Below are 27,058 nucleotides of genomic sequence, written 5' to 3' on the forward strand. Positions count from 1 at the left end.
ATCTCTAGAATCCACCTTGTCTTAGGATTTAAAAACTGACACTACAGCACTTCTGAATGTGCTTGGAGTAAAACATGACTCCACAGTATATTTGATTACTGCCCACGCTGATGATACCGTCCTAATTCTATCTGGTAGATTAATCAAACATGCAAACAGCGGACAGCGATAAACCGGTTTCTGACAAACAAACTTCACAGATAATATCAAAACTTAAATCTTTCGTTTGGCTGGGTTTTGCAGCCTCAGAGTGGTCCTGAAATGCAACACATTAGTCACTGTCTGGAGGCCTGCATCAACCATGAGAACCAACACAATGTGTAGGAAAAACAGGCAGTGACACACCGCTTTGAGGTTCAGAAACAGACTGAGTGAATGAAACGAAGCAAAGCCGGCACTCTCTGAGTCACGGTGGACTTTTGTCCGTGTTGTGCTGCGGTAATTCACTTACCTGATATGAAGTGATTCCTAATGTAGCAACAGCTTTACCTTTCACATCATGAATTAGATTCAGAAGTTCTCAAAAGCCATTTTATGACTAAGTAATACGTCAAACAGAGCCCCTGAGGAGAGTGCAATAAACTGATCAAAGGCCAATATAATGAAGTGGCTCGAAATAACTTTAAAAAACACACTTTTTTGGTACAAACACAAATCGGCCGAATGTTCTCAAACCCCATCGAGCATACTTTAAAGGAGTCGCACTGCATTGCCTGTCCCTCGTTCACCACACAGCTGATTCTAGTTGTGCATTGCACAAGCACTGGGTAGTTACAACATGCAAAACCAGAATCAATCACAGATATCATCAGCTATAATGCTCATTCAGTGGAATACACTACTGTAGTCCTGGTCTCAGGGGGTTCCTGACCTGGCCTTGGTGCACACACACACACAAAAAAAACCCCATACAAACAGTGACTCAATATTTCAGTCTGCTTAGTGATGGCGAAATGGAAGCAACGCGCTTTCTTACCGATCTGCCTTTCCAGGTCAGCGGCTTCATCTGGGGTGGCCCTGGGCAGCACTCCAGGGTCACTGAAGCTGGTTCTCAGGAGGGTCCCCAGCACGAACAGAAAGAGCACGCCTCCTATGACGGGGATGACCGGGGTCAGGTGAGAGGCCAGGAACGGACAACTGGCAGGACGAGAAGAACAGATCAGAAAAGGAGCGTTGAGCAACAATCAAACAAAATAGTAAATGGACTACACTTACATAGCGCTTTTCCCCAAAGCGCTTTACACTGCAATATCACATTCACCCTTTCACACATTCACATTGGCTATTTGAAAGTTCAGCCTCAGCCCGGCCAAGAAAAACTCCACTTAGTGCTTTAATTTAAACATTAGTGCATGTCACAAAGTCAGTTTGATCTTGAAATACCAACTGAGACGAGTGCTCAAGTTCAGTAAGTTGTAATACCAATGACTTACTGCTTAATGACTATTGAGTGGATATAAGCACTTAGGAGACAGATGCACGCTTCGGGGTCAGCCTGCAATGTGGTAATTTGTTCTAATGAGTCCATTTTCACATAATCCCATTGAAAGTCTCACAGTGAAGGTGATCGTTACAATGAACACGTTCAGTCAAACACTGGCAGGGCTCATTTGTTCGCTACAGCCTACTGCAGGGGTGGCCATTCCTGGTCTTGGAGGGCCGCATTCCTGCACAGTTTCAATGTGTGCTCACTTCAACACACCTGATAGTAATGACTGGCCCGTTCTCAGGCCTTCTGCAGACCTTCATCATGAACCATTCATTAAATTCATGTTTGTTGAAGCAGGGGAACACTGAAAACAGGCAGGACTGCAGCCCTCAAGGACCAGGAATGACCACCCCTGGTCTACTGGATCAGGTTCAGGGTGCAACGACGAGCCACTGCAGGAGAAAAAAAAAAAAAAGAAAAAAAAAAAAGCAACATATGGTAACCATATGTTTTGTGGATGCTGGTGAGGAATGCAACAAAGACGCTTTGAGAGGAGCAAAGAAACCATGTAAATGTAAATAAAGCAATCCTGTTAATCACACTGAAAATTACCAGCTTTAAGCTAAACATGCAATCACATATTCAATAAAAGAAGAAACATCCACTAAAACGACCAAATGGAGGAGAACATTTACCCGCACACCTCTTTATTTTCTTGGCGCATACTTTATAGCTTGCGGATGTACATTATATCACTCACGCCACATCACACCATCTCCAGCCTTCAGATGGTAGCGCGTTGGGAGGGCAGTCGCATCCGCTGATCTCTGCCAACATCAGTTAATCTGATGAACCGAGCTGAACTATATTTAGGCTTGGCATGCTGCGTACGGCCAATAAGTGAATGTAAATTTGAACCTGGAGCATTTCCTGAGATCTGCTGATCTGCACTTACTGCAGCTGCGCCGTCTTCTGCAGCCGCCAGAAAACTTTATTCACCCTGCAGAAAGTTTGCCAACACACCACATGCACCAAATGCCACATTATCATGTCCATATTGTCAGTGTGCCGTGGTGTGATAAGAGGAGTCTTCTATTTATCTAGCATGGCCACATGTGAAAGTCACACAAACAGCAAATAAAACAATAATTTCTACAAAACATACCTTTTTTGTTAGGCTTGACTCTCTGAGGGGAAACTAGCTGGTCTCTACATCTGGAGTGAGACTGTCCAAAGACAGAAAAAAAGAAGAAAAAAAAAAGCCCTGGGTTTTCTGGGACATCAGCAGGAGGCTGCAGGTGGGACAGCATTCAACAGTAAAACATTTCTCCTGTTAAAAACTTGCCTGCAGTTGCTGAGGTCAGTGTACTGAAAGACCGAGTCCTTCACCATCCAATACACACAATTTATCTTGGGCAATCTCTGAAAGGGATTCTTGCATTTTGCTCTCAACAGTTTGCCAGTCACTGGTTTCTGACCTGTGAAGGGTGGAGTTTGAGGCACACCTTCCAGTCGTATATCCTAATACTGTAATCTACTACAGGACACGTTCTCATCTCTGGCTGGGGCACTACTGCAGACAGTCTCTGCGTTCGGTCTCATGAATCATGAAACACACACCCCTCATTGCCAGCCTAAATCCCAAAAAGCTCCGACCTGTCGAGGCATGGACTATTACAGACCTCTGAAGGTGTGCCGTGGTACTCGGCACCGACTTATAAACTGTAGATTCTTTAGGTTTCGGAGATGTGAGGGAGTGTCTTGTGCATCACTGAGCCTTGGCCGTCCATGACCACTGCAGATTTTGAGATGTGCCGACTGAGTCGTCTAACCATCATAATTTCATCCTTGTGAAACTCGGCTCAATAATCACACAACATTCTGCTTCTAACGTGTTATTTTTGAGGATAAAATCTCCATTTGCTTTCTAATACATCTCACCCACTTATGATCAAACGCCGAGTCTTTCCAGAAACCTTGCAAAAATAACCTACTTTTATTTTTTTGCAAGGTTCTTCAACATTTTCATATAAAAACGACTGCCCACAGACTTCAGAGCGAACAGCCCATGGCCTTAAAACAACTTGTATTTACAGAAATACTGTAGTGGTCTCAATAAGAGACCAGGCTTTTTTTTTTTTTTTTTTTTTTGCTGGAAACTGGTCTCTAAAAGTAGGGTCATCTCATGTAACTGTATTCTGCATCAACTGCTGCAGGAACAGGACTGGATGTTTTTGTTACCCAGCTGTTGAAAGATGGGAAGAAAAAAAAAAACTCAGCAAGGTGTGAGATCTGAGGACACTTGGAGCTGTAAATCAAATTGTACATAAAAAGGAAACATCAGAATAGCTGAAGAAAAGTGTGAGCATGCCAGTGTGTGTCCCATGTGTTTGAAAATTGTGACAAACAGCTGGTACATCACAAGTCTTCATAAAAACTGGATTGGGTTTGTCAAACCCTTTTCTAAATACGAGTCTTATCGAAGGATGTTTTTTTCTTAAAGGATTCATTCAAATTTGATCTTTCTAGTAAAATAAATAAAGCTATATAGGAAATGAGAATTTTCCAAAAATCAGAACTGTTTTCACTCACTTTTTGAATGTGATTCAAATTATACTATCATCACAACACACAACAGATACACCGTGTGTGAAGGCTCTTGCGTTCCTGAAGGAATCGAATATGTGTCTCCGTAAAATTCCATTTGTTTCGAGTGACAAACACGAGACAAATGACAAGAACGACCAGCGGATTACAGACAATTTAGGCTCTGCTGAGAAGACAGTTCTTTGAGAAATGCTGAGAAGTGAAGGCTACAGGGAAAGAGCTCAGTCCTTTGTTTCTTGCCTGGAAGCATCAGAAATCTATCAGTGTCATCACATCGCAAACAGTCTGGCCAGCTTTTTGATAAAAACACGAAAAACCATGTTAGAGCCCCAAAACTCACAGGCAGTGGTTTTTAAGAACTGCCTTCAGCTTAAAGAAGAACAAGGTGACCTGGAAGTGATGGCGTGGCCCCGACAAAACTCTGATCTTAACATAATGAAGATTACGTGGACTGACGGCTCTGAATCCACCTGTGCTCAGATCGCCAAGATTTTTTCAACACAACACCTGAGCAAGTTCCTTAAAACCCTGTGTGAAAATATGCTGAGAATTGAAGCAGCTCTGAAGGTAAAGGGTGGTCACACTAAAAACTGATTTCACCTTTTACATTAGATGACAAAAATAAAAACAACACATTCATTTGCATTTTAAAAGCACGACTGCGCATAACGGTTTCAAGCCTTCGCACTGTGCTGTCAATGGAAAACTCACAATAGTTTGCAATTTTTCAATATATTTCATTATGTGGAAATAATCCAGAAAAGTCTGTTTGGAAGAAGCTGCATGAGAGGATTTCCAAGGAGCAGCGTTTGGCAGCACTGGAAGGCTACAGTTCACAGCTTGCCACTGTCTGTCTACATTTGCCCCGGGACAGCAGACAGTTCTGAAGTCACCACTCCACATATCTCCCTCCACCCATTCAATCTGTCTCAGTATGACTGGTCACACATCACATTAATGAATCCACTAATTAGAGGCGCTAATGGAAACTCACTGCAGTTATGAAATGCTTGGCAGACTTTGTGTGAGGGCGCTACATCTGTAACAATTAACCCAAAGCAAAGGTTTGAATGGTTTTCGAAGGAATCAATGAGAAAGTCAAGTGGCCGACTGAAATGTCAAATCATTGTTTAGAAATAAAAGTGAACACATTCGTGGAACGAGCTGCCCGTTCTTTCCATCTCTCTCTCTGCAGAAAAACGAACAACACGCAGATTTGTGCTTTCTTCCAGTGGCAACATTTATATTTTAGAAAACCTGTCATCTGGCAAACGGTGATGGAAATAGCTGTGAGCAGAACAAGTCGCTGCCTCTGTCCTCAGGAGCTGTGCCTAAGTGTGTCGGACATCGACAATCTAATGAAAAGGCAGTCGTGTGTGGTGTAAAGTGACAGGTCTGTAGAGTCGGACAGAGATTAAACACCAAAGCCATTAGGGAGGGAGAACAGATGTAACACCCAGCCTGCCTCTCCCATAGACGTGGATCAATACAGATACGTGCACATACTGCAGGTAAGCAACATCTTGCCTGGTTTAAGTTCCTCCCTGAAGAAAATGTCCCCAAAATCAATCTTTATCCATCACTGTGAACATAAGCGGTAAAGCCCAGGAGCAATTTCTACAACTCTCCATTGTTTTCATGGCGGTTGACGGCAGATATCGACGTGGACCTGGGCATTTCCAAACTTATGTCTTCATTTCTTTGTTTGATACCATATCTTATATTTAACCGAGACTTCAGGGGCTTTGTTGCCATGGATACGGACAGTATCCAATGTCAGACATGGTAAATTTCGAAAGGGAATGTGGTTACCCTGGAAACAGCCACATGAGTGAGCTGAAGCCTCCGAGGTACAAAAAAAAAAAAAAAAAAAAAAAAAAAAAATCATGCAATAAGAAAGAGACAACGATGACATTCATAAAATTCCTTTGAAGTGCCCAAACAGGCTGTTTGGATGCTAAATAGGGAGACGGAATAACTGCTGGACATGATCCAGAAGCAGTGCGGACACTGACGTTGACCTCACAGTCTGAGACGAGGACAAAAGGCAGGGACGAACGAAACGACTGTCTGGACCAACCCCACTTTGGGCCGTTCAATCTTCACAATCAATAATGCAGGATGAGTCAATACACACATTAATCAGCCAAAATATTATGACCATTAACACTGAACGTGAATAACAGTGACATCATGACAACACAAGTAAGAGGGTGAGATAAATGTGGCAGCATGACAATATTTAGTCCTTGATGCTGATGTGTAAACAGCAAGAAAACTGAGCTGTGGAAGGATTTAAGTGAGTTTCTAATCTGCAGAGGTCAGTTTCTGTGAGAAGAGGTTAGAAGGAAGAAGATGCAGTATACCATTTGCTATAACTAACAGCAAATCCATCAATTCATTTGCTGCTAACATTTTGAATAGCTATTATTTTTAAGCTCTCAGATGCTCCGTGCATCAACGTGATAATAGAAACTTTACAAATGACGTGCAATGTGCTTGCACATTCTTTGCAATTACTTAGTCAGTCAACGCATTGATATAAAACTCTACAAGAAACATTAAAATCGTATTTTGGTATTGCGATGGACTTTTCTCAGTACAATATGCACAAAGAAAAAAATGGTTGAAGAAGCACAACGATGAGTATTTGATCCAAGGTACAACTGAGTATGTAGTGGACAAACAATGGAGGACCAGATTTTATTCATAAAATGTAAAGTCTCAAAACCACTGGAACATTAGATACTGAAGCCACTAAGTGACTGGTGACAGCACAAATGGGCTGAAGCAGACTGATAATCAACTTGACCTGGAGTCAGATGTGTTCTAAAAAGCCCGCTCACCTCCAGTTCTCTCTGTACATCCCACAATCAAACAGACGCAACCAAACAGGCAGAGCAGAAAATGCAAAAATAAACCCATCTTGGAGTGACTGTCAAAACTCTTTCCCAATCAGCTGATATCTCAGGAGCAACAACCAGACGAAAATAGACTTTAAAGACAAGGTGAGAGACGGCTGCGCTCCGCCAGCTCGTACTGATAAATACTTGATTTCCTAAACTCTGTATAATCTGGCTGCAATAAAACTGCAACAACCAGCTTCTCAGGCAAGTCGCATAATGATATATGGTCGACACGTCCTCAAGAGATATTGGTGCACGTCACAGTTAGGCCAACAGTAGCATAATGCACACTGAGTAATGACTTCAATCAGAATACGGATCTGAGCACTTGGAAAACAATAAGCAGCATGATACAATGAAGGAACTTGATATTTAAATTGGGAAGCTAAACGGTTTGTACTTATATTGAACTCAAAAAGGATTAAAAAAAAAAAAACATTTCAGGCCATTAAAGGTCATTTTTATTACCCCAAGGTTCAGCTGATCACTCAAATGTATTTATTTCATGTTGAACTGAAATTTCTAAGCTCATCAATATTAACTGAACTATGTCATTCTTTAAACTGAAGTTACACTACTTCACAAAATGTAAAACAAGCTCAATTAGACTTTGTCTGCGAGTACAATGTGTTCAGGTTCAGAATACTGCTAAAAAAACAATTTCTTTTCCAACCAAATATTTTCACAGTGTAAATGCTTCTAGGAACAGATCATCAATTTTTCCCAGCAAGTTTTTTTTTTCCTTTCTTCCCTTCTGCATTTTTCTTCTGATTGGAACTAAAATTTGAGGCCTCCATAACTAACAGCTCTTTCTAAGAATAGACGAAGAACATTAATACACCCGAGTAACATTCTTGTGACAGCGTGGAAAAATGCTTGGAGAAGTGCTGGGCTAAGCTGGCTATAGAAAAACTAACCCTGGAGAAATGTGTGTACAAAAACCTTCATTATACTCCACCCTCAACATGTCTGCATTTCAGTCTGGGGTGGTTGATTCAAATCGGTTCATTCACGTCACCATCAGTGATTAATTTCAAAAATTGGTATCAAAGTTGAAGGCAAGACTTCAAAAATTAAAAATAGTTGGGTTAGAATCCACCTCAGCACTTGCTACTTTTGTGGTTCATACAGGCAGTTTGTTATTTTTCTTGATCGCTTTGGGAAAATTATGTTGGCAGTGGGATTTAAACCTGCTAACTTGCAGTCAAAAGCTCAACCCTCTCACCTCGAGGGCAGCCGCGGTGTTCACAGATGATCACGGGTAAAAAAAAAAAAAAAACCCATAAAAATCATATGACTTCAAGAGAGGCAGAAGTTGTTTTCTGCTCCATAATTTTAGCCAGGATTTATTTTTATCAGCCGAGTCTGAATTTGTCTGTTTGAGATTCTGTTCAGTTACACCCTGCGGATAAAACCATTTAACTACATTTGCATTTTGGATCCACTGATCCGACTGTGATGTTCCCGTCCATGAGTTTTGTCCGGCAGGTAGGTGTGCGAGCAACAAAGAGTGTCAAAATACAGACACAAAAGAAATGACGCAGCCCAGTCACAACTGGTGAGGCAAGAGAGAGAGCACTGTTATTTGGGAATAAATAATCACTTATGGGCAATAGTGGGACTGAATACCACAGGTAATCTCCCAGCCTTAAAAGAAACTCCTCAAGCTTTTCTACTCATTTGCTTCCCAAAGGGTGCACTAATCTCAACAGTAATCCAGTGCAGATTACGGTTATCACATTACCCATCAAATCCTCTTACCATGCCAAGCAGTTTTTCAAAACTCAGCTGGGAGTTAAGCTTCGGGGACTTTCATCTCAGTTTGACGTGGCCATGCGGCGCTCCCTCCGCTGGGTGTCCCTCAGCGACCGTCCATTCAAAGTCACCTGAGATAAACTCTCGCCTATTATCCAATGATCCACTCAAAAATCCTTCAATGCATACAGAATGTGGGCTGAAATATTCTTCCCTGCAGAGATAATAGCAACGCTGATTTAGTAGAAAATAGGAGCATAGTTTGAAAAGTGTGTAACATCGTGTTAAAATGCATTTGAAGCACTTGGCTTTGTACCCTTTCACTCCGAAGTCTCATTACTCATCTGGGCGACATGAATATGAGGCTTTGTCGAGCTTGCCTTTTATTACATTTTGATTGCTTTTGATGGCAGACAAGGGCAGAATAAGAGCCTTCTCTTAGCTGTAGGCCAAGTGATTTTACAATGAAACAAGCGACCATGACAAGCTTTTTGCACATTGTTCTATTTTAACCCAGACTGTTTCATGAAATTGTGATTTCCTGTCATGTTTCAAACAAATGACCGTTGCACAACCGCTGGTCACTCATGCTTTTGGAGAACCCTCAAAATCTGCGGAAGGTGGTCTTTCGACATGTGCCACGCTCTGAGCTGCCACAGGGAAAGGGAAGGGAGAGGCTAGCTGAAGGATGTGTGACGAACCGAGGGAGCGGGGTTGATTAAAGGTTTGAGGACAGTCAAGGAGAGGAATCCCACGATGGAACAGAAAACAGCTCGAGATAACACCTGGTTGAACTAAGCCTCAGTGACAGACAGAGCAGAGAATGGCAATACTGTCAAAAACATGTCCACTTCTAAAATGACCTACAGGGCTGTCTCATATTTGATAAATCGTATCTTTCGCCAGTTTAATTGATTGCAGGCCAGCTACACTGAAAGCTCCTACAGACTACTATATTGACAATCTTGCTAATCTGATACCAGCTACAATGTACGACATTAAGCTAGTGAAACTCGACTGATGCAGACGCTTTGACCACAACAATGTCTAACGATTTGCAAAGAAGCACAACTATATTCAGAAATGCTACAAAAGACAAATAAAGTCATCGTACCAAGATGTTTAGAACAGTTGAGAAAGTAAAACACTTGCGTCTTGGGTCTTCATTTACTGAACACTGGTGGTAAGAAACCACTAAAAGCACAACTTTTTGAAACCAGCTATCAAGGTGGAACTTTTTGAAAAGTGGAGGGTAGAGGGATAATAAGAGTGGACGCCAGAGTGTCATGACTCCCAGTCCATAGTCTTCTGGGACTTGCTAGTTTTCTAGTTGAGTAACCCAGAAAAGCAATCCGACTCGGTCGGGGAAAAGGTTCAAGATCGAAATACGCCAAAAATCAGGTTCATGTTCATGGGAAAACACTAGAAGACAGCAGTTTTCAACTTTCTGACACTGAGAGGAGATTATCTCAGGTGCCTCTCATTGAGTGACACAAAGCCATCATTTTTAAACCGGGACAAGAACTTGCTCATCCCTCGTCTGGAACAAGACCTCGCAGTGTACGCCCGCCTTCCCTCTGGAATGGGACTGAGGTATTTGACAGCTTGGCCTGAGAAGAATGTATGTTGATCCTTGAGAGACCACGTCTACCGTGGGTGTGACCAAAACTCACTCAAAAGACCATTTCGAAATAGTTTGTCCTGAGACAAAACAAAAAAAAAAAAAAGAGCAAAGAACAACGCCTCTTCCTCGTTGCGTTCAAGTCGCAGGCAGAAAAAAGGCCATGTTTGCTAAAAGGGTCTTAAGACTGACTGTATTTTCTGAAGGAATGGTTATCCATGGCCTGCAGGTACACGTAAAGAGGCCTCTCATTCACGGGGCCTTCTTTTATCAAAACCTGTGGACAAACAATAACCACAACAGGAGAAACTGGTATAACTTCTTTCCATTGTCACAGGAGATTTCTTTTCAGCTAACAGCCATGAGTGCAGAGAGACCACATTTGTACAAGGCCCATTGCTGGTATGACACATGAAAATGCTTTCATGTTCTTGTTGCTGTTCTGGAATAAATAAGCAAATAAAAAGTAAAAAAAAAAAAAAAAAAAAAAAAAGCAGGCATTACGATATCTTTACAGAAAGGATTTACCCTGGCCTTCCTCTTTCACTGTAAAGTTTAATCACATTTACACAAACTGCTGAACTGACTGACTGAGAATCTTTATCGTGTCGTAAAAAAAAAAAAAAAAAAAAAAAAAAAAAAAAATCAGCCTGCCGGCACATTTCCAGGTGACCTTCCTCTCCATTCTGTCAAACTCAGGACTCTTCCAGCTACAGAATGGGATGATGGGGAGGCAAAAGGCTGCAAATAGAGGGTGACAACTTCAACACTGTACATCCAATCTTTTAATGGGCAGTGCATTCAGATCGCAATTTAGTCTGTCCAGTTACTCATCTTCTGTACCTGAACTTCAAAACTTCATATAATAAAGATATTTGAGGACTTCCCTTTGTCAGTGAACTTAAAGAAGTAGAAACAAAATTCTCCTGTTAATAGGAAAAAAAAGTGGAATTTATAACAGGACTATTCCAAACATCCACTTATCATCATGGCTCTCATTATTCTACAGATCAAATCAGGATTTTTTTGTCAGTAGACAGCTGGAATGTGGAGAAACAAGTACAGAGAAAGGTCGACTTTTTCAAAAACTTGTAATTCTGCTACTCTTCTGGTTCAATCTGCAGTAACGTGCAAAAAAAAACTACCAGTAAGCTGGAATTAGGAGACTGAAGAGAAGAACAAATCATCTTCAGCCGTTTTAAAGGAGAAGAATGACTGACGACTGGATCCTGAGCTCTCTTGTTGCACAGCGTGGCGATTTCTTTCTGCTGAATTAATCCTGTCAGACAGCATCCACTCCCCAACACTGCGCTGCTCCAACAGGCTCCATAAATAAAACCTTCCCAGCTTTTACAGAGGGGTATAAATTAGATGTAACTAAACATGCAGGACGCTTAAATCAAAGCCTCACACTGATTTCTTGAGCCACTGAAATAAGCAAAAAGTCTGCATACCCCCAAGCAATGTGCTGTTCTCATCATTAGAATCCAGATCTGGAATTTTGTGGTTTCTAACCAAAGAGTTTCTTTGCACCAGCATAAAGTTAACGAAGATTCGTGCTTATTGAAAATAAATCCTGATAAAACCTAAAGAGGAGCTTCAAAGTAATGTTTATGTTGTTTTAACAAGATGTGGTAGGAACCAAGTTAAATGATAAAGCCACTGAGCAAAATAGGATCATCCTATATATAAAGAACTAAACAAACTTAATCAAATAAGAGTCTGTCTCTAAGTGGAGAAAAAAAAACTGATGAATGAGCACTCAGCTTAAGCATTTCACAAACACATTCAATTCAAGTATTTATATATATTCATCTGCAAAGAACAAAAGTTGCTGCAGCTAACAGTACTAGTCACGCTCAGAACAACAGAAATCATTTATCCAGAGACGCTGTGAAGCTGCCTGGTCTGAAAAGATAACGTTATTCATCTTAATGAACTTACAAGAGATGTTTCTGGACTTCTGTTCAAAATCCAGCTCCCCTTATAGTCGCACAACCTGTGAGTCTCTGCTTAAATTGTTTTATAATTTCTCTGTGTGTACTATAAAGTGACAGAATTTTAGCACTGAAAATGTCAAAATGATAAAACTAAGATGCATTGTACTTTGGTGTTCATGAGTTTATGTGCTTGATTAATTTGCGGCGTCCCGTCACCGATTTTCACATGATTGATGACTTGTTTGGCATAGCTTTGAGGCTCCGTTTCAGTAATGTTGTCAAGTTAAAACTCTGGTAGGGTCTTAGGAGTCCGTTTACATGACAACGGTGCTCAGATCCACTGAAAGCGCAGGTTTCTGAAAACCACTCCCAAGGTGGAATTTTTTGAACACGCTCCGACTGCCTCTGTGGAAACTGGGGGGAAAAGCAGCTTTTCTGAAACAATGTTGCTAAGCATTTACACCACGGTTGCAGGAAATAGCACTTCTGCATAAAGATCATCAAGAACAACAATGACGGCCTCCAGAGAGGCTTGACTTCCACTCCATATTCTCCTGTGTCCTAGTAGTTTTAAAGTCCAGAACCACCCGTATTAGCGATCTTGTGTCTGTTTATACAAATGTCTGTGTACTTGTTAAAACATACTGTTTCCTTTGCACGTTTGTGATTTCGATTACAAAAACAACCAGCAGTGCCACCTCGTGGCCGGGCAGGCCAACCAAAACTGTACCATTCTCAAAACACAGCAGTGTAAAAGCAAAGCTTTTCTGAACCAAAACCGGAAAAGCAATGTGGTTTTATTTGAAAGGTTATGTAAACAGGTTACCGTCTTTCTTTTTAAATCGTTAATATAAAAAAAAAAGACACAAACTGATAACCTTCAGAGTAGTGGTGTAAAGTCCCTTGCACTACTGCAGCATGCAAAAACATCCGAAGATTGTGATTAAAGACATTCAATACACAATATTTTCTAGGGCATTATTCAGAATACTTATCCATAAACTGCTAAATCTGACCTGTCTTCCGAGCATGCTCATTGTTTTATTAGACCAGCCAGTGAGATTTATCAAGTAATATATGCAGCAAAGTCAATGTGGATGAACTCACACATCCAAGCCATTAAAGGAATACGCCAAAGATTTTGGAACCACACCCTATCCCGATCATTTACAAGTGAGATAAGCTCATAAATACCTTTGTTGTGTCTGTGCGTCCAGCGGCTGGATCCCTGCTGTTAGTATCGTAGTTATCTTAGCTCAGCTGCTGGAGGTGAAGAGTAAACAGAGCCGGACTGACGAAAGTGGACAAAATACTCCTTCCAGTGGTCCAGGGGACGGCGTATTAGCACGTGAAGTAAATCCGAATGGTTATAAAACATTTTAAAAGACGTGTTTTCCTTTTCAATCCGTTAAAATAGTGTGTTGATACACACAGATCTGCACAAGCATAGTGCTCCGCGGAAGGATATACCGGCGCACAGCGGCTGAGTCTATGGCTTCTACTGCAGTGCTCTGGTATATCCTTCCGCGGAGCAGTGCGCATGCGCAGGTCTGTGTGTATCAAAACGTTATTTTAACAGATTGAAAAGGAAAACACGTCTTTTAAAATGTTTTATAACCATTTGGATTTACTTCACGTGCTAATACGCCGTCCCCTGGACCACTGGAAGGAGTATTTTGTCCACTTTCGTCAGTCCAGCTCTGTTTCCTCTTCACCTCCAGCAGCTGAGCTAAGCTAACTACAATGCTAACAGCTGGGATCCAGCCGCTGGACGCACAGACACAACAAAGGTATTTATGAGCTTATTTCACTTTGTAAATGATCGGGATAGCGCGTGGGTCCAAAATCTTCGGAGTATTCCTTTAAGGTTATGGCTGCCCTTTGCAGAGTTCTTCCTGCTGCATGGTAAACAGTTTACATTTGCCCACAGTGACAGGATAAAGCCAACCAAAATGTACGGAAATTAGATAAAACGTCCACCCATAGACGGCACAGACAAGGCAGAAATTTCCTGCCTTGCAGGAATGTATAAATATTGCACTGCCAGCTTTATGCACGTTGAACTAAATTTCATCCCATGTCAGGCAAATTCAGCAATTCACAGCGTCTCGCCACAGCTCGGCATCATTACTGACAGTGTCTGCCACTCTGTGGCTTTGTTCACTTTGAATATTACTAAACTCAAAGTGTTTTTCTTTCTCTTGACCCAAGACTGTGTTCCAGAGCACATCTTCAAACATCTGCCGGGGTGAATCTAGACGACACATGAGGGAACCCATGCAACATGTGCAACAACAGTCCACATGGACGTCTGTGGGGGGGGAGCCAGCATCAGAATAATAAACAGACCAAAGTCTGTCGGGCTCTAACAGGCTTTATTGTGCATGGTTGAGTGCCCCTTAGACAGAGACAAAAGAAAACAAGCAAAAAAAGGAAAGAAATACAGAGCTGTAGAAAGATTTCTGGCTGATGTGCCGTACATGTCTCCGTCCCTAAAACACTCACCATCTGTCCACTCTGTGTTTATCACACACATCAGATGAATGTAGGCGAAGACACTGTGGTCTCACTGGGTCTACCAGTCACTAACTGAGTCAATCTTAACCTTCAAAACTTTCAACTATCAGGCACAAAACAAAACTCTCCCACATAATAAATGTCTATAAAATGATTGGCTCATCCCGAACTCCCAAAAGACAATATCATTACTTCAATGTTTGCATTTATCTGGAATTACATTCTTACAATCCTTGGCGCCTGCTAACACGCAGTCTTACTTACAACTGCAACATCTCAGCTGGACAGATGTGGTGCAGTAGTCCTGTCAGATGTGTGTGTGGCTTTGATGAGTGTTTGAACTGTGAGACGGACAATCAGGACCTGGTCTCATCCACTTCAATCTAACCTAAACAATCATGTTGGGACACAAGGCCTGTTCACCAGACTGAGGGGCTTGTATAGACTATACTGACAACTGGTGAGTTAGACTGGGAAAACACAACTAATCGAAATGCATTACAGTTAATGACAACAGAGGCCAATGTGCAGGTCTGCTGACTATCACCCTGTCCGATAAATGTCTCCTTTCAGCTGATGAGGGAGAGAGAGAGAGAGAGAGAGAGAGAGAGTCAGGAGGACTTGTCCGGCCTGAGGGCACGTACAGCTGAACAGGGTGGACAGTGCTAAGTTGAAAACTGGCTTTGAGTTTGCCTGTTGTTCCTGAAAAATATCCCCTGTAGTCACAACAAACAGAGGACAGTACAACGCCGAGGCTGCCTGGTCGCAGCGTAGGAAACGAAGCCGGCCCAGGAGGGATAGGTATCATCAGGAAGCATCTGGCATCCCCACGTGGAGGTGTTGAGGAGCGTCCGGGTTCAAACGGACGCCACTCTTTCAGTATTTATCAGCGCCGGGTGCTTTGGCCTGCAGTGCCCCCTGTGCAGCTCTCTGCCCTTTGGTCATGGGTTATGTCAGTATCTCCGCTGAGGTGACAATGTATTGAAAGACGAAGTGGTCCAGAGGTCACTGCTGATAGATTAGTACTGCATCTGTGGAACCTCTCATCAAGTCGAACATTCAAAACATCCGACTTCCTTCATATTGCCACAAGCAGATGGTGATATCTCTAACTGATTAATTTCGATTAATTTCCACACTTTATTGTTGCTAATTGTTGAATCTGTTGCTGTTGTTGTTCAACAGTACACTTGCATTGAAAAGTGTTCCTAGAAAGACAAGAAGGCTTGGTTTTTAATATGATAATTAAGGCACCCACTCACACAATAACACACTAATACTAGAAATGCTGCATTAGACTGTACAAGGATGCATAACTAAGTAGCGGATGAGTGTTTATCGTGAAGCAGTCTATCTTTACAGTGCAGATACCGAGCGGCAGCCTCCAACATATTCGCCTATTAAGCACTGTACAACACTGGAGCACTACAGCCTGATAAAGAGGGTCCGACTGAACACATCTCATGATGGAGCAGGATTCTTATCGAGAACTGATGAGGTATCTGAGATGAGAGATGACAGGGCGAGTACTCAGGGGCTAATGAGCGCGATACTTAATGGTACGCTCCCGCGCCGGCAGCACGCAGGTCAGCGTCGGTGTCTGCACGTTGCATCACACACGTCCGTCAGTCACAATGAGCCAATTTAGCACATCTGGGACGAGGTGAGGATTAAGAGCTGGATGATGCTGCGCGGAGAACAATGTTCTGTGTGTTGATTACAGGCTTTTCCTCCAATGGGAGAAAGATGGAGGGTTCCTCTGAGGACAGTGGGACTGTGATTAAGGGAATGCAAGTGGAACACGATTGCTAAATTATTAGAAAAAGCAGAGTATTATCGGCATGTGATCAGCGTCAGTCGATTGTGGCTTAAGAATTAAATCTGTCTCAGGGTGAAAGGAGGATTCCCGTCAGTTAGAACGGAGCTTTAATTATGTCAAAATGCTTGATGATGAAATTGATTTAATTCTGGCCGCGTGTACGTATCGACAAGCTCTGAGATTTACATACGCATCTGTCAGCCGGCCATTAAAACAGCAGACATGGCATGTGACTTCCATTGAAGAGAGAGCTGATTTTCTCTGCAATCAGGGGAAACAAACACGTGCAGATATCAGTATCAACATGTGCAGGAGGCCCGAACTGAGAGGAATGATCTGTCTGCAAGTTGGCTCTACTTTTAGTTAATTTTTTTTTTTTTTTGATAAATCATTAAACTTCAAACATTAACATTTTGGACCTTGAACGATTTTGGACAACATTTACTGAATTACCAAAAGCACTACATAACCTTCAGTTTTCATTACAAGCTTTCAGTCCTTTCTATGTACGGTTTGCATGTTTTCTCTTCCCCACAAGAAAAGCATGTTAACTTCAAAGGTGAATAAACTTGATCAGCTACAGCCACTCTGCAACCAGAGGATTTAGACAGCAGGGAGAGAAGACGGTTTGTTTCTTGATATTTTTCATACGAAAATATTAACAATCTGTGATCAGATTGACTGAAATTAGAGCTATCAAGTGAACGTGTGATATGAGACACTGTTATATGGGATAAATTCAAACAGTTTGCATTAGCTGATCATACTTTTTCAACTGGTTAATTCCACAATGTTTGTGAACTGTTTTCCGTCTGCAGAGAATGGATGCATAGAAGCCAATTTAATGTGCACAGTAAGTCCTTTTCCATGTGTATGTCCTATGCTTTTGTCATATTAAAAATAAATATGTGATATATTGTTCAGTCCTAACTAGAAATGTACCTCTCATTCATAAACAGGTATGGTGACATAAGGTTTTGGCTCCAGATGAGGGTCCACACAGCTGATTAGTATGCCACATCTTGACTCAAGGACTCTTCAGGTAAATGATTGTTTGCAAACACCCATCTCATGCAAAGCTGGAGGGTTCACGGTCTGCATGACCAACAACACTGAGCACCTTTTTTGCTGCATATAAAAGCCATAAGCAAATTTGGACAGGAAGCCCACACCTTTTTTTTTTTTTTTTTTTTTAAGAGAGCCAGGGTAGTGATCATGAGAGACAGTCCCAGACAAAATTCACTTCCTCAACTATAAGCCTTCACATAATTACATGTTTCCATCTGCCTAATCTCAAAAGCAGCGCGTCCTGACATTACCTGACCCCGAGGAGATCAGGGGACATCCAGCCATACTCCTGGTGACATAACTGCTCTGGTCTAAAGTCTTTATCAGCCAATGAAATGAATCCTCTAATCCTCAATAACACCAGATGGGAGGACAGGAAGGGGCCTGCACCCACTTTCAATGATACTTACTCAAAGGTGAAGAAAAGTCCACAAGTCACTAGAATGAGGACGAGGGTGAGGTAGAAGACCCCAGTCTGCTTGGCCATCATAATCCTGCCATTGCAGTAGAATTTATTCCGACCCGGGAAGGCCTCCCACTTCCTCTTCTTCGGGCTCCTCTTCTTGAAGGGGGTCTCCATCGGTGTGGAGCTGCGAGTGCTGATCTGGCTGTACTCGCACTCTCTCATGGACTCAGACACCCCGAGATGCATCAATCCCCGTTTATAATCCCCACAGCTGGAATAAATCCCGGGCCAGAGGAGCCTCTGTGAAGCACAAACAGAAACTTTTCAGACAGGAGGAGGAAAGAGAAAAGTTTGAGAGTCGTGAAATAGACACTTCCTGCTCTAAACATTGCCCCGGCTAACCTTCACGCTGCATGTCCGGAAAAGTCTGGGGCAGTTAAACTGTAAATATCTGCGGGATTTAGCTCGTCTGGCGTTAGCTTAAACTGCCGGAGCTCCCGCATAGCTCCGCTGAATGGAGCCGCCTTTGTTAGCCTGCAGCCGGGCTAGCTGCGCGCGGAGAGTCCCTGAAGCTAGCAGCTAGCGACCGGAGGACACGGCTGGCAACTTCACGTCAACTTTAAGGCTAACAGGGGAGCTAGCAAAGGCGGGGGGAAGGAGCAGACCGACTCCCCCCTCAGGAGGCAGCTCCGCAGCCCCCGCTGCGTGTGTGTGTGTCCGCTCCGCCCGCCGAAGCGCCGCCTCACCGAGGGGAAGAAGCGCCGCTCCGCCGCGCGTCGTGTCGGGGTGTTGTCGCCTAGCCGCTCCGCTCCTTATCCAGGCTGGTTCCGAGCCGAGGGGCACACCGAGAAGACCATTTTGGACAAGTTGAAAGGCACATTTGAGGAGTTTGGAAATTGGCACGTCGCCGAACAAGTTGCCTTTTATTTAAGGAGAAAAAAATAAATAAAAAAAAAGGAGAAAGAAAAAAGAAATGTGTGTAAATCCAGAGCGGCTCTCTAGACGGGCTCCAGCAGCATCCCCACCGGCCGTCGTTCACCACCACAGCCCGCGTCTGTGCGCGCCGCCGAGCGGGGACCTTACATCCATATGGCCGGCGATCATCGGAAAACGTTTGCCTTCCAGTCTCGTATTCTAGGGGGGGTAAAAGTTGCCGATTCCTCCCCCTCCGATAGTGAAGCGTGCTGGCAGGCCGATCCACAGCCCCTCCGCTCACATTGTGTCCTTCTCCACACACGACGCTGCTGCCTGCCTGCCACCCTCGCAAACAACAAACATCAACATGAGAGCAGCGCCTCCGCCTGCTCCTCCTCTTCCTCCTCCTCCTCCTCCTCCTCCGCCTGCTCCTCCCCCTCCCACAGCCCACTGACGAGCTGCAGAGCTGCCACCGTGGGTCTCAAACCGGGGTGCGGGGACCCCCCAGGTCCGCCGTTCAGGGGGAATCCCAGTGAGCTTCAGGGCATTCCGGCTAGTAAAGATCTGGATTTCACCAAACCTTTCCCCTCTCCTCCGATCTCTCTGAAATATATATTGGAGCAAGTGGTTTTCTGTCTTCATTCAATGTTGTTAACTGTATAAAGTGTATAGAATAAATAGCACCTTGAAATGCAGGATAACTTATCCATTCATCCATGGGAAAACATTCACATTCTGCACAGGAAGGCACAGTTCAGACATGAAAACATGGTTTTATTTCAATGAGATGCAGTTTACATGTCATTTGAAGTGAAAACTGCGAGTGGGCGCTATTTGATTTTGTATTGAGCTATGTACAGATGCAGTACACGGATATATGAATGGACTGACCAAAATATTTACTTCCGATATGGTGCACATCCGCTTTAGCAACGTTTCAGAAAAGTTGTGTTTCCCAAATTCACATGGAATGAGTGTGTTTTTAAAAAGTTCCACTGTGGGAGCCATTTCAAAAAGTTTTCAGTTCCGACAATGTAAACAGACACCCAAAATTCAATGAAAATTTTCCAGTTTCACTTGAAAACATGGTGTAAATGGTGCCAAAATCATTGACATCGATATTTTTTAAAGCCTGATGTATGTTTCTCTGTCTATAATACACAAATGGCATTCCGTTTCCTCAATGTCATCAAGGACTTTTTGAAGTTCTAACTCAAAGTTGTGTGTGATGCAAAGTAATTTACCTCCATAGCACTAGGGGGCACTGAGTTTCTGAAGGACTGGCCAGTTTAAGCTGTTATGGCTCATTTATTTTCAGTTTTAGATATGAACACGGACATGCACAAAGCATCTCTAAAAAAAAGAACTTGACTTTTCACCTTAGTATTTAACCAATATGTTGACTGATGGGAGTCCAGCTGGCCTCCTTCACTGAGGTCCTTCACCTCCAAACTGAAGAGTTACTCACTGCTCCATCTGGTGGCACAACGTGGCAGTACAATGCTGATCCAGCTATGTTTTGTTGGTTAACTTTTTCAGACGTCTTTGCGTATTTGCGTAATCTGAATGTCAACAAATCTGATGTGAATCTCCAAACTACCAACAATGAACCGATTTTATTATCATGAACACTTTGAACACTCAAAGGTATACTGGAGGATTCTCTACCGATTTCGTACAACATGGCCGATTTGCCATTTTTGGAGCACTGCGCATGCGCTGCTCACTCAGCGTGAGGACTGTTGGGAGCGTGAAGGTCAGCCGCATGTCAGTTTGTTTACATCTGCGTAGCTGGAGCATCGTCTTTCCGCATAGGATTAAAACACATTTGTAATCATGTCGGACTCTTCTTCCAATCATACATAAGAATACGATCCGTAAAGTAGTGTCTTACGTGTTTATGCAACAGAAACACATTTGAATGGGATAATAAGCATGTTACCTGTCCAGCAGAAACTTCCCCACGTCGTTATCAGTCCTAAATCCCTTTTGTGCTTTGAATTTCCGCCACCTCGTAAAGGAATCTCCAAGTAAAACATGCGTTTTGCCCGCGTTTTTTGTCCACGGGAGGAGCGAGCCGCTTCTGAATGAGGCGCGATGGTCGCTCCCATGCATGTCACTTCCTAAACATTGCTCGGCGCATGCGCGGCTCGAAACCAGTGCGCGCACAGAGGCAGCGACTCGACATGATATGTCATCACGCAAATGCGTTCCCACATTGATTGGCATTATGACTGCCCAATTACGATTTGGAACCATACAATTCTGATTGGATTGAAGGATCCTCCAGTATACCTTTAATGAGGGAAATGTTCTTTTTGTCATAAAACACCAAAACCCAGCAGGTGATATGTTCCACTGTAAGTCCACAAAAAGGATAACTTTGTGGTCAAGTACAACACAGAAACAGATTATTCTTAAAAAAAGATTTATGTTAGTAGAGTAGAGTGACATTGCACTGAGAGTACAGCAGAATCTGTCCACTCCTGGAACAAAAAACTTATATCAGGAATGCTGTTCTTCCAGCACTTAGAAGAATGGATTTAACAAGACATCAAACTAGTGTAGAGGGTCACAAAGATAAAAGATAGAAAAAAACAGACACCAATATTTTGTTTGAAGATCAGTTATTTTTCATCCACAATAATCTCAGTAAACGCTGCAATTCCACATCCAGCCGCTAGGAGGCGCTCGGCTCTGGTGGTATGGAGTAGAGCAGGCCGCAGAGGAAGAAGTTGGAGTTACATCAGCTCAACGTGCATGTTCTGTATTCTTCTTCGCCACAGGTCAGTATAAAGTTCATTGAAATGAATATAAATTATGTTATCAATGGCTGAAAATGTTGTTTATTGAGGAGATCACATACGGTTGAAGTCGAGGTGATCTATAAAGAGATTTGTGAGGGAAAGCAGCAGAGAAGTGTCTGCTAACCTATGCTAATGCTAGCGGAGCTGGAAAACGTGGCGTTGCATGTGTAATCTGAAAAGAAACGACTGAGATTATCAAATGTTATTTACTTTACATCTTTGGGAAACTGTTCTTACACTATGATATTGCTAATGCGAACTGTGTGGTGGATACCTGGTTAGAAATATCATCGTGGAGATGAGATTAAAGATGAGAGAAATATTATGTTAAAGGCACCATTAGGGGGAAATGCATTGTCTGGTCAGCTTGTATAAACTGTGTTATATGTGATAATCAATATGTAGGAAATAAATAGGCAAAGTTCATAGTAGTTGATTTAAGTGAATTGATTTGTGTACATAGGAGAAACAAGTTCATGATTTTTGTTATATTGATAAAATGATTCTTCTTCAGACATTTTGAGTTATTGAGATGTGACAAATCCAGATTGTTAAGAAAAGGATGTTATGATCAATATAACAGAAATGGGATTGAAGGTGATGTCTTGATCGATTCGACACCTGATTTCTGTGAAGAATAAACCTTCCTATATGGAGTTACATCAGCTCAACGTGTGTGTTCTGTCTTCTTCTCCGCCACAGCACATTGGGACGACTATCTATACTGCTGCCTTCTGAACACATTGTCAGACGGGCAACAAATTTGGGGGCTCGTCCGGGATTAACACCTCCTGCCGGACTGGTGTTAATCAAGAAGACCGTGGGTTTCTGATTCCCTGTTTGTCTTGAGCCAACGACCAAGCGACAGACGTCAGGTGTCCAAAGATGACCGCCCTGCATGATCTACAATGGGAAATCTAGCAACATCTTCGCCAGTTGATCAGCACTGCCAGCAGGGACCTGCTCTACAAGCTTGCTGCATCACTGCGAGATGAGGTAAATGAGGATTTGCCAGACGACGACTCGACTGAAGTGGATCTTTTTGACTTCATTGTTGACTTCATGAGAAGTAAACAACTGAGGAATCTGGAGGATCAGGGTATGTCTCGTCTACTCATGCTTCGTGACCGTATTGATGAACTGCAATCACCCCAGGACACAGATGGACCAGACCAGTCTTCTAAAGAAGAGGCTGCGGCACCTGTGACAGAGACTGAGTCTGGGGTAGTAACATCTGCAGTGAACGCTCAACAGTCAGGGGTTGCAGATCAAGTACCGGGGTTGATAAGACTGAGTGATGTTGCTGCATTGTTACCACGTAGAGAATTTAAAATCCAAGGTGGTCAAATTTCAGATTCTGTTTCTGAGTTACGCTTTAACAACTTGTCTAAACAGATTGATGAAGGACTGACTGAAAGGTTTTCTGAGGCTGAGGTGATGAGAACAGTGCTAAAGATAATTAAGCCTGGTAACTTTAAAGATATGCTCATTACCAAAGATGGCGTGACAGTAACTGAACTGAAGCGTTTTCCGAGAGCACTTCTTCGTGATAAGAGCAGTACTGAACTATTTCAGGAGTTGAGTAACGCAAAACAGTTTGACAAAGAAAACCCACAGCAGTTTATGTACAGACTTATGGGGTTAAAACAGCGTGTGATGTTTGCGTCTAAACAAAGTTCTGGGCTTCAGTATGACAGCAAACTGGTGCAGGGAGTGTTTCTCCATTCACTTTACCAGGGGATGAATGAAAAATGTTCATACATCCGACGAGACCTTAAGCCTCACATTGCAGACATAAATGCCACTGATGACTTTATCCTGGAAGTCATAATGAGATCTTTGAGTGAGGACACAGAGAGACAGATTAGGTTAGGCCACACACACAAACAAAAGATGGTCAGTGTCAGTGCAGTACACCAAGAGAAGGACAAACACAATGCAGATCAGATGCAGACAGAAGTTCAAGCCCATCGCACTGCAATACAAGAGCTGACATTACAGGTGTCATCTTTGACTAAGAGTATTGCGAAAGTTCTCTCACCTGCAGTGAACACAGCAGCAGCAAGCGCACATTCCATGTCGCCACACCCAAAACAGTCAGCCAAGCCAGAAGCAAGGGGAAAGTGTCACCAATGTGTCTCCCAAGGAGCTGAAACCTGCACACACTGTTTCCGGTGCGGAAAAGAGGGACACAGAGCAATTGGTTGCATCCAGAAGTCGGGAAACCGGATGAGGTCACTGGGGAGGGACCACCAGTGACCAGACTTCATGTGGAGCCCCTCGTCTCAGAAAAGCTGCACTCCATAGAGAAAACTCCATCTTCCACCAAGTCCTTCAAACAACACAATGTGCCGAAAGGAAAGCGTGTTGCACAGCTGATTGGTGGTCGGTGCATGATAACTTGCTGCCTTAATGGGGTAAAACTTCCGATGCTGTTAGACAGTCGGGCACAAGTTAGCATAGTGGAGAAACCTTGGGTGCAGAAAGCCTTGCCAGATGTAAGCATTCAACCACTGGAGAGCTTGCTGCCAAACTATCCGCTCAAAATCACAGCAGCCAATGGAACAGAAGTACCATTTGATGGGTGGATCGAGGTTCTCCTTGAGATCACAAGTGACCAGCATGGTTCCGTTTCCCTCTGTGTTCCAATGCTGGTAAGCAAAGAGAGAGTGAGCAGCCCATTGCTAGGCTTTAATGTGATTCAAGAGATCATTAAAGAAAGCAGTCACCAAACAGATGCTCTCAGCTTAGTGGAATTACTGGCAGAAGTCTTAAAATTCCAGAAAAACAATGTTGAAACTCTTGTTTCTGTCATTCAAATAGTGCCATCTCAGGAAGAGCCAGAAAGACCAGGAGTAGGAGTGAGGAAGAAAGGGCTTACTGTTCCCAGCAACAACATTTGCCAGGTGAAATGTCACATCAGAGCACTTCCCGGAGGAGGAATAATGCTGTTCGAGCCAGACATCGACTGTAGATTACCAGAGGGATTAGAGTTGTTCCCTGCGCTTGTTGACGTACCTGTTGGAGCTTCCAAAACTGTGAGAATACCAATACAAAATTCAACAAAGCCAGACATCCACTTACCTCCAAAGACAGTCCTGGGTTCCCTTGAAGAGACCACAGACAGCAAACCTGTAACCATTCAGTCACCTCCTCAGAAACCTCCAAACTCCAGCGACGATCCTCTCCTGTGCACTGCCCATGTGAATTCAAAGGATGATGGATACATGAATGCAAAGAAAAATCACAAAACAGAAAAATGGCATCCAAACGTCTGCCTTGATCATCTATCTGAACATAAACAGAATGAGGTGAGACAACTGCTCTATGAAGAATCAGATGTGTTTGCCTGTGAGGAAGGAGACATTGGATGTATTCCTGACTTGCAGCTAAAGATTAACACAACAGACAACTCACCTGTTCAGAAAAATTACAACTCCATTCCATGACAACTGTATAAAGAGGTAAAAGAATACATTCAAAACCTCTTAGGCAGAGGATGGATATGTAAATCAGTGTCATCTCATTCTTTGCCAGTGGTGTGCGTGTGAAAAAAAGACAACAGCCTGCGACTGTGTGTTGACTTCCTACCGTGAAACCATCGCTGATCGCCATCCACTGCCACGGATCCAGGATCTATTGGACAGTTTGGGAGGTAATTCATAGTTCTCCATTTTAGACCAAGTGAGTGCATATCATCAAGGTTTCGTGAGCACAGAGTCAAGACACTTAACAGCATATAGCACACCTTGGGGGCTCTATGAATGGGTAAGAATACCCTTTGGACTGACTAATGCACCAGCTGCATTTCAGAGGTGCATGCATGGAGGGAGTATTAGAAGGCATCAGGGATGAGTGCTGTGTGCCATATTTGGATGATGTCCTTTGTTATTCCAAAACTTTTGATGACCACATGAACCATCTCCGTCAAGTGTTCTGTCAGATGCGACAACATGGCATCAAGCTTCGTCCTGCCAAATGCGAACTTTTCAAAAGACAAATCCGTTATCTTGGGCGAACAGTATCAGAAGATGGCAATTAAAATTGACCCAAAAGAGTTGGAAGCAGTGATGGCTCTGAAAGAAAGAAAACCCAGCACAGTTGGGGAGGTCCAGACATTACTTGGATTTCTAAGCTATTATCGGTCCTTTATCCAAGATTCCTCACGCTTAGCGAGACCGTTGTTTGAGCTGTTGCGGAAACCAGAAGAGACCAGTAATGCCACCAGGCCTCAGACCAAAAAGGGGAAAAGAAAAAGAAAACAAAGCGCAGCTTCCCTCCCGTACACCTGTTACGTGGACTGCTGAGCATCAACGCATGTTGTCCAGGTTAGTTGAGATGTTGACAAATCCTCCTATCCTGGCTTAGCCAGATTTTGATCTTCAGTTTCTGCTTCACACCGATGCTTCAAACGAAGGTCTCGGTGCTGTATTATATCAGAAGCAAAACAACAAACTGCGTGTCATTGGGTACGGGTCCAGGACATTAACACCAGCCGAGAAAAACTATCACCTACACTGCGAGTTGCTTACCAAATAGCTGCTGACAACAGCCGAAAGTCAAGAAACAATATGACAGACATGTCAGAGGTGTCACTCTCCAGCCAGGTGACAGGGTGCTTGTCAAAACCCTCTCAGAGAGGGGAGGCCCAGGGAAATTGTGAGCATACTGGGAAAAAGTAGTGCATCGCGTGGTGGAAAGAATGGCAGATGGACCTGTTTATAAAGTGCAGCAAGAGATTTCGATGCAATACTCGCATGGTTTTGGCACCTCTCTCTGGTTTTTTTTTTTTTATTATTATTTTTGACAGTGAATTGTCAAGTTTTTATTAAACCTGAAGTGCAAACTGCAAAAGTAAAAAAAAAAAACAAAAAACTGTCAAACCCATTTTTTTGTGAACATATATTTTTCCCCTTTTCTTGAAAGAAGTGAAGCTAAACAAACAAATGGAAATGGAACGCATGTCTTAATCTTTTGAAACGTGTTTTAAAAAATTTTTGGGAATACATTGTCTAAACTTTTTTTTTTTAATACATGTCAAGGTTCAACAGAACTTTCATTGATCAGAACAGAACAATATAAATTAAAATATAGAAAACATAACCACTTATTTGTTGAGAATGTGTCATGACATTTTTTTTTGCGTGTTTTTACATTTTTTTGGAGTGTGCCATGTGTGACTCTTGCTGCCAGTAAACGATTTACCTCTGAAGGAGGAACTACCTGCTGCCGAAAAGAAAAACAGAAGAGACCTCAACATCACAACAA

At 42.9% G+C, this 27,058-nt stretch overlaps 1 protein-coding gene across 3 annotated transcripts in view; it reads right to left on the reverse strand.

Annotated features, from left to right (window-relative positions):
• zdhhc14 (zDHHC palmitoyltransferase 14) overlaps nucleotides 1-19,357 on the reverse strand; it is a 50,400-nt gene extending 31,043 nt beyond the window's left edge. The window contains exons 1-4 of one of the 3 annotated variants that reach the window (XM_030117601.1): nucleotides 19,152-19,356; nucleotides 18,815-18,988; nucleotides 18,073-18,368; nucleotides 977-1,137 (exon numbers count right to left, since the gene is read on the reverse strand). In XM_030117601.1, the coding sequence (XP_029973461.1) occupies nucleotides 977-1,137; nucleotides 18,073-18,314 (403 nt within the window). In that variant the 5' untranslated portion in view covers nucleotides 18,315-18,368; nucleotides 18,815-18,988; nucleotides 19,152-19,356. Of the gene's footprint in view, nucleotides 1-976; nucleotides 1,138-18,072; nucleotides 18,369-18,470; nucleotides 18,733-18,814 lie in introns of those variants that run through there. The other 2 variants (XM_030117603.1, XM_030117602.1) reach the window with 2 other exon arrangements.
• Between the last annotated feature and the right edge of the window lie 7,701 nt (nucleotides 19,358-27,058).

The sequence above is a fragment of the Salarias fasciatus genome, chromosome 19 (assembly GCF_902148845.1).
Source record: "Salarias fasciatus chromosome 19, fSalaFa1.1, whole genome shotgun sequence".
NCBI classification, from domain to species: Eukaryota; Metazoa; Chordata; class Actinopteri; order Blenniiformes; family Blenniidae; genus Salarias; species Salarias fasciatus.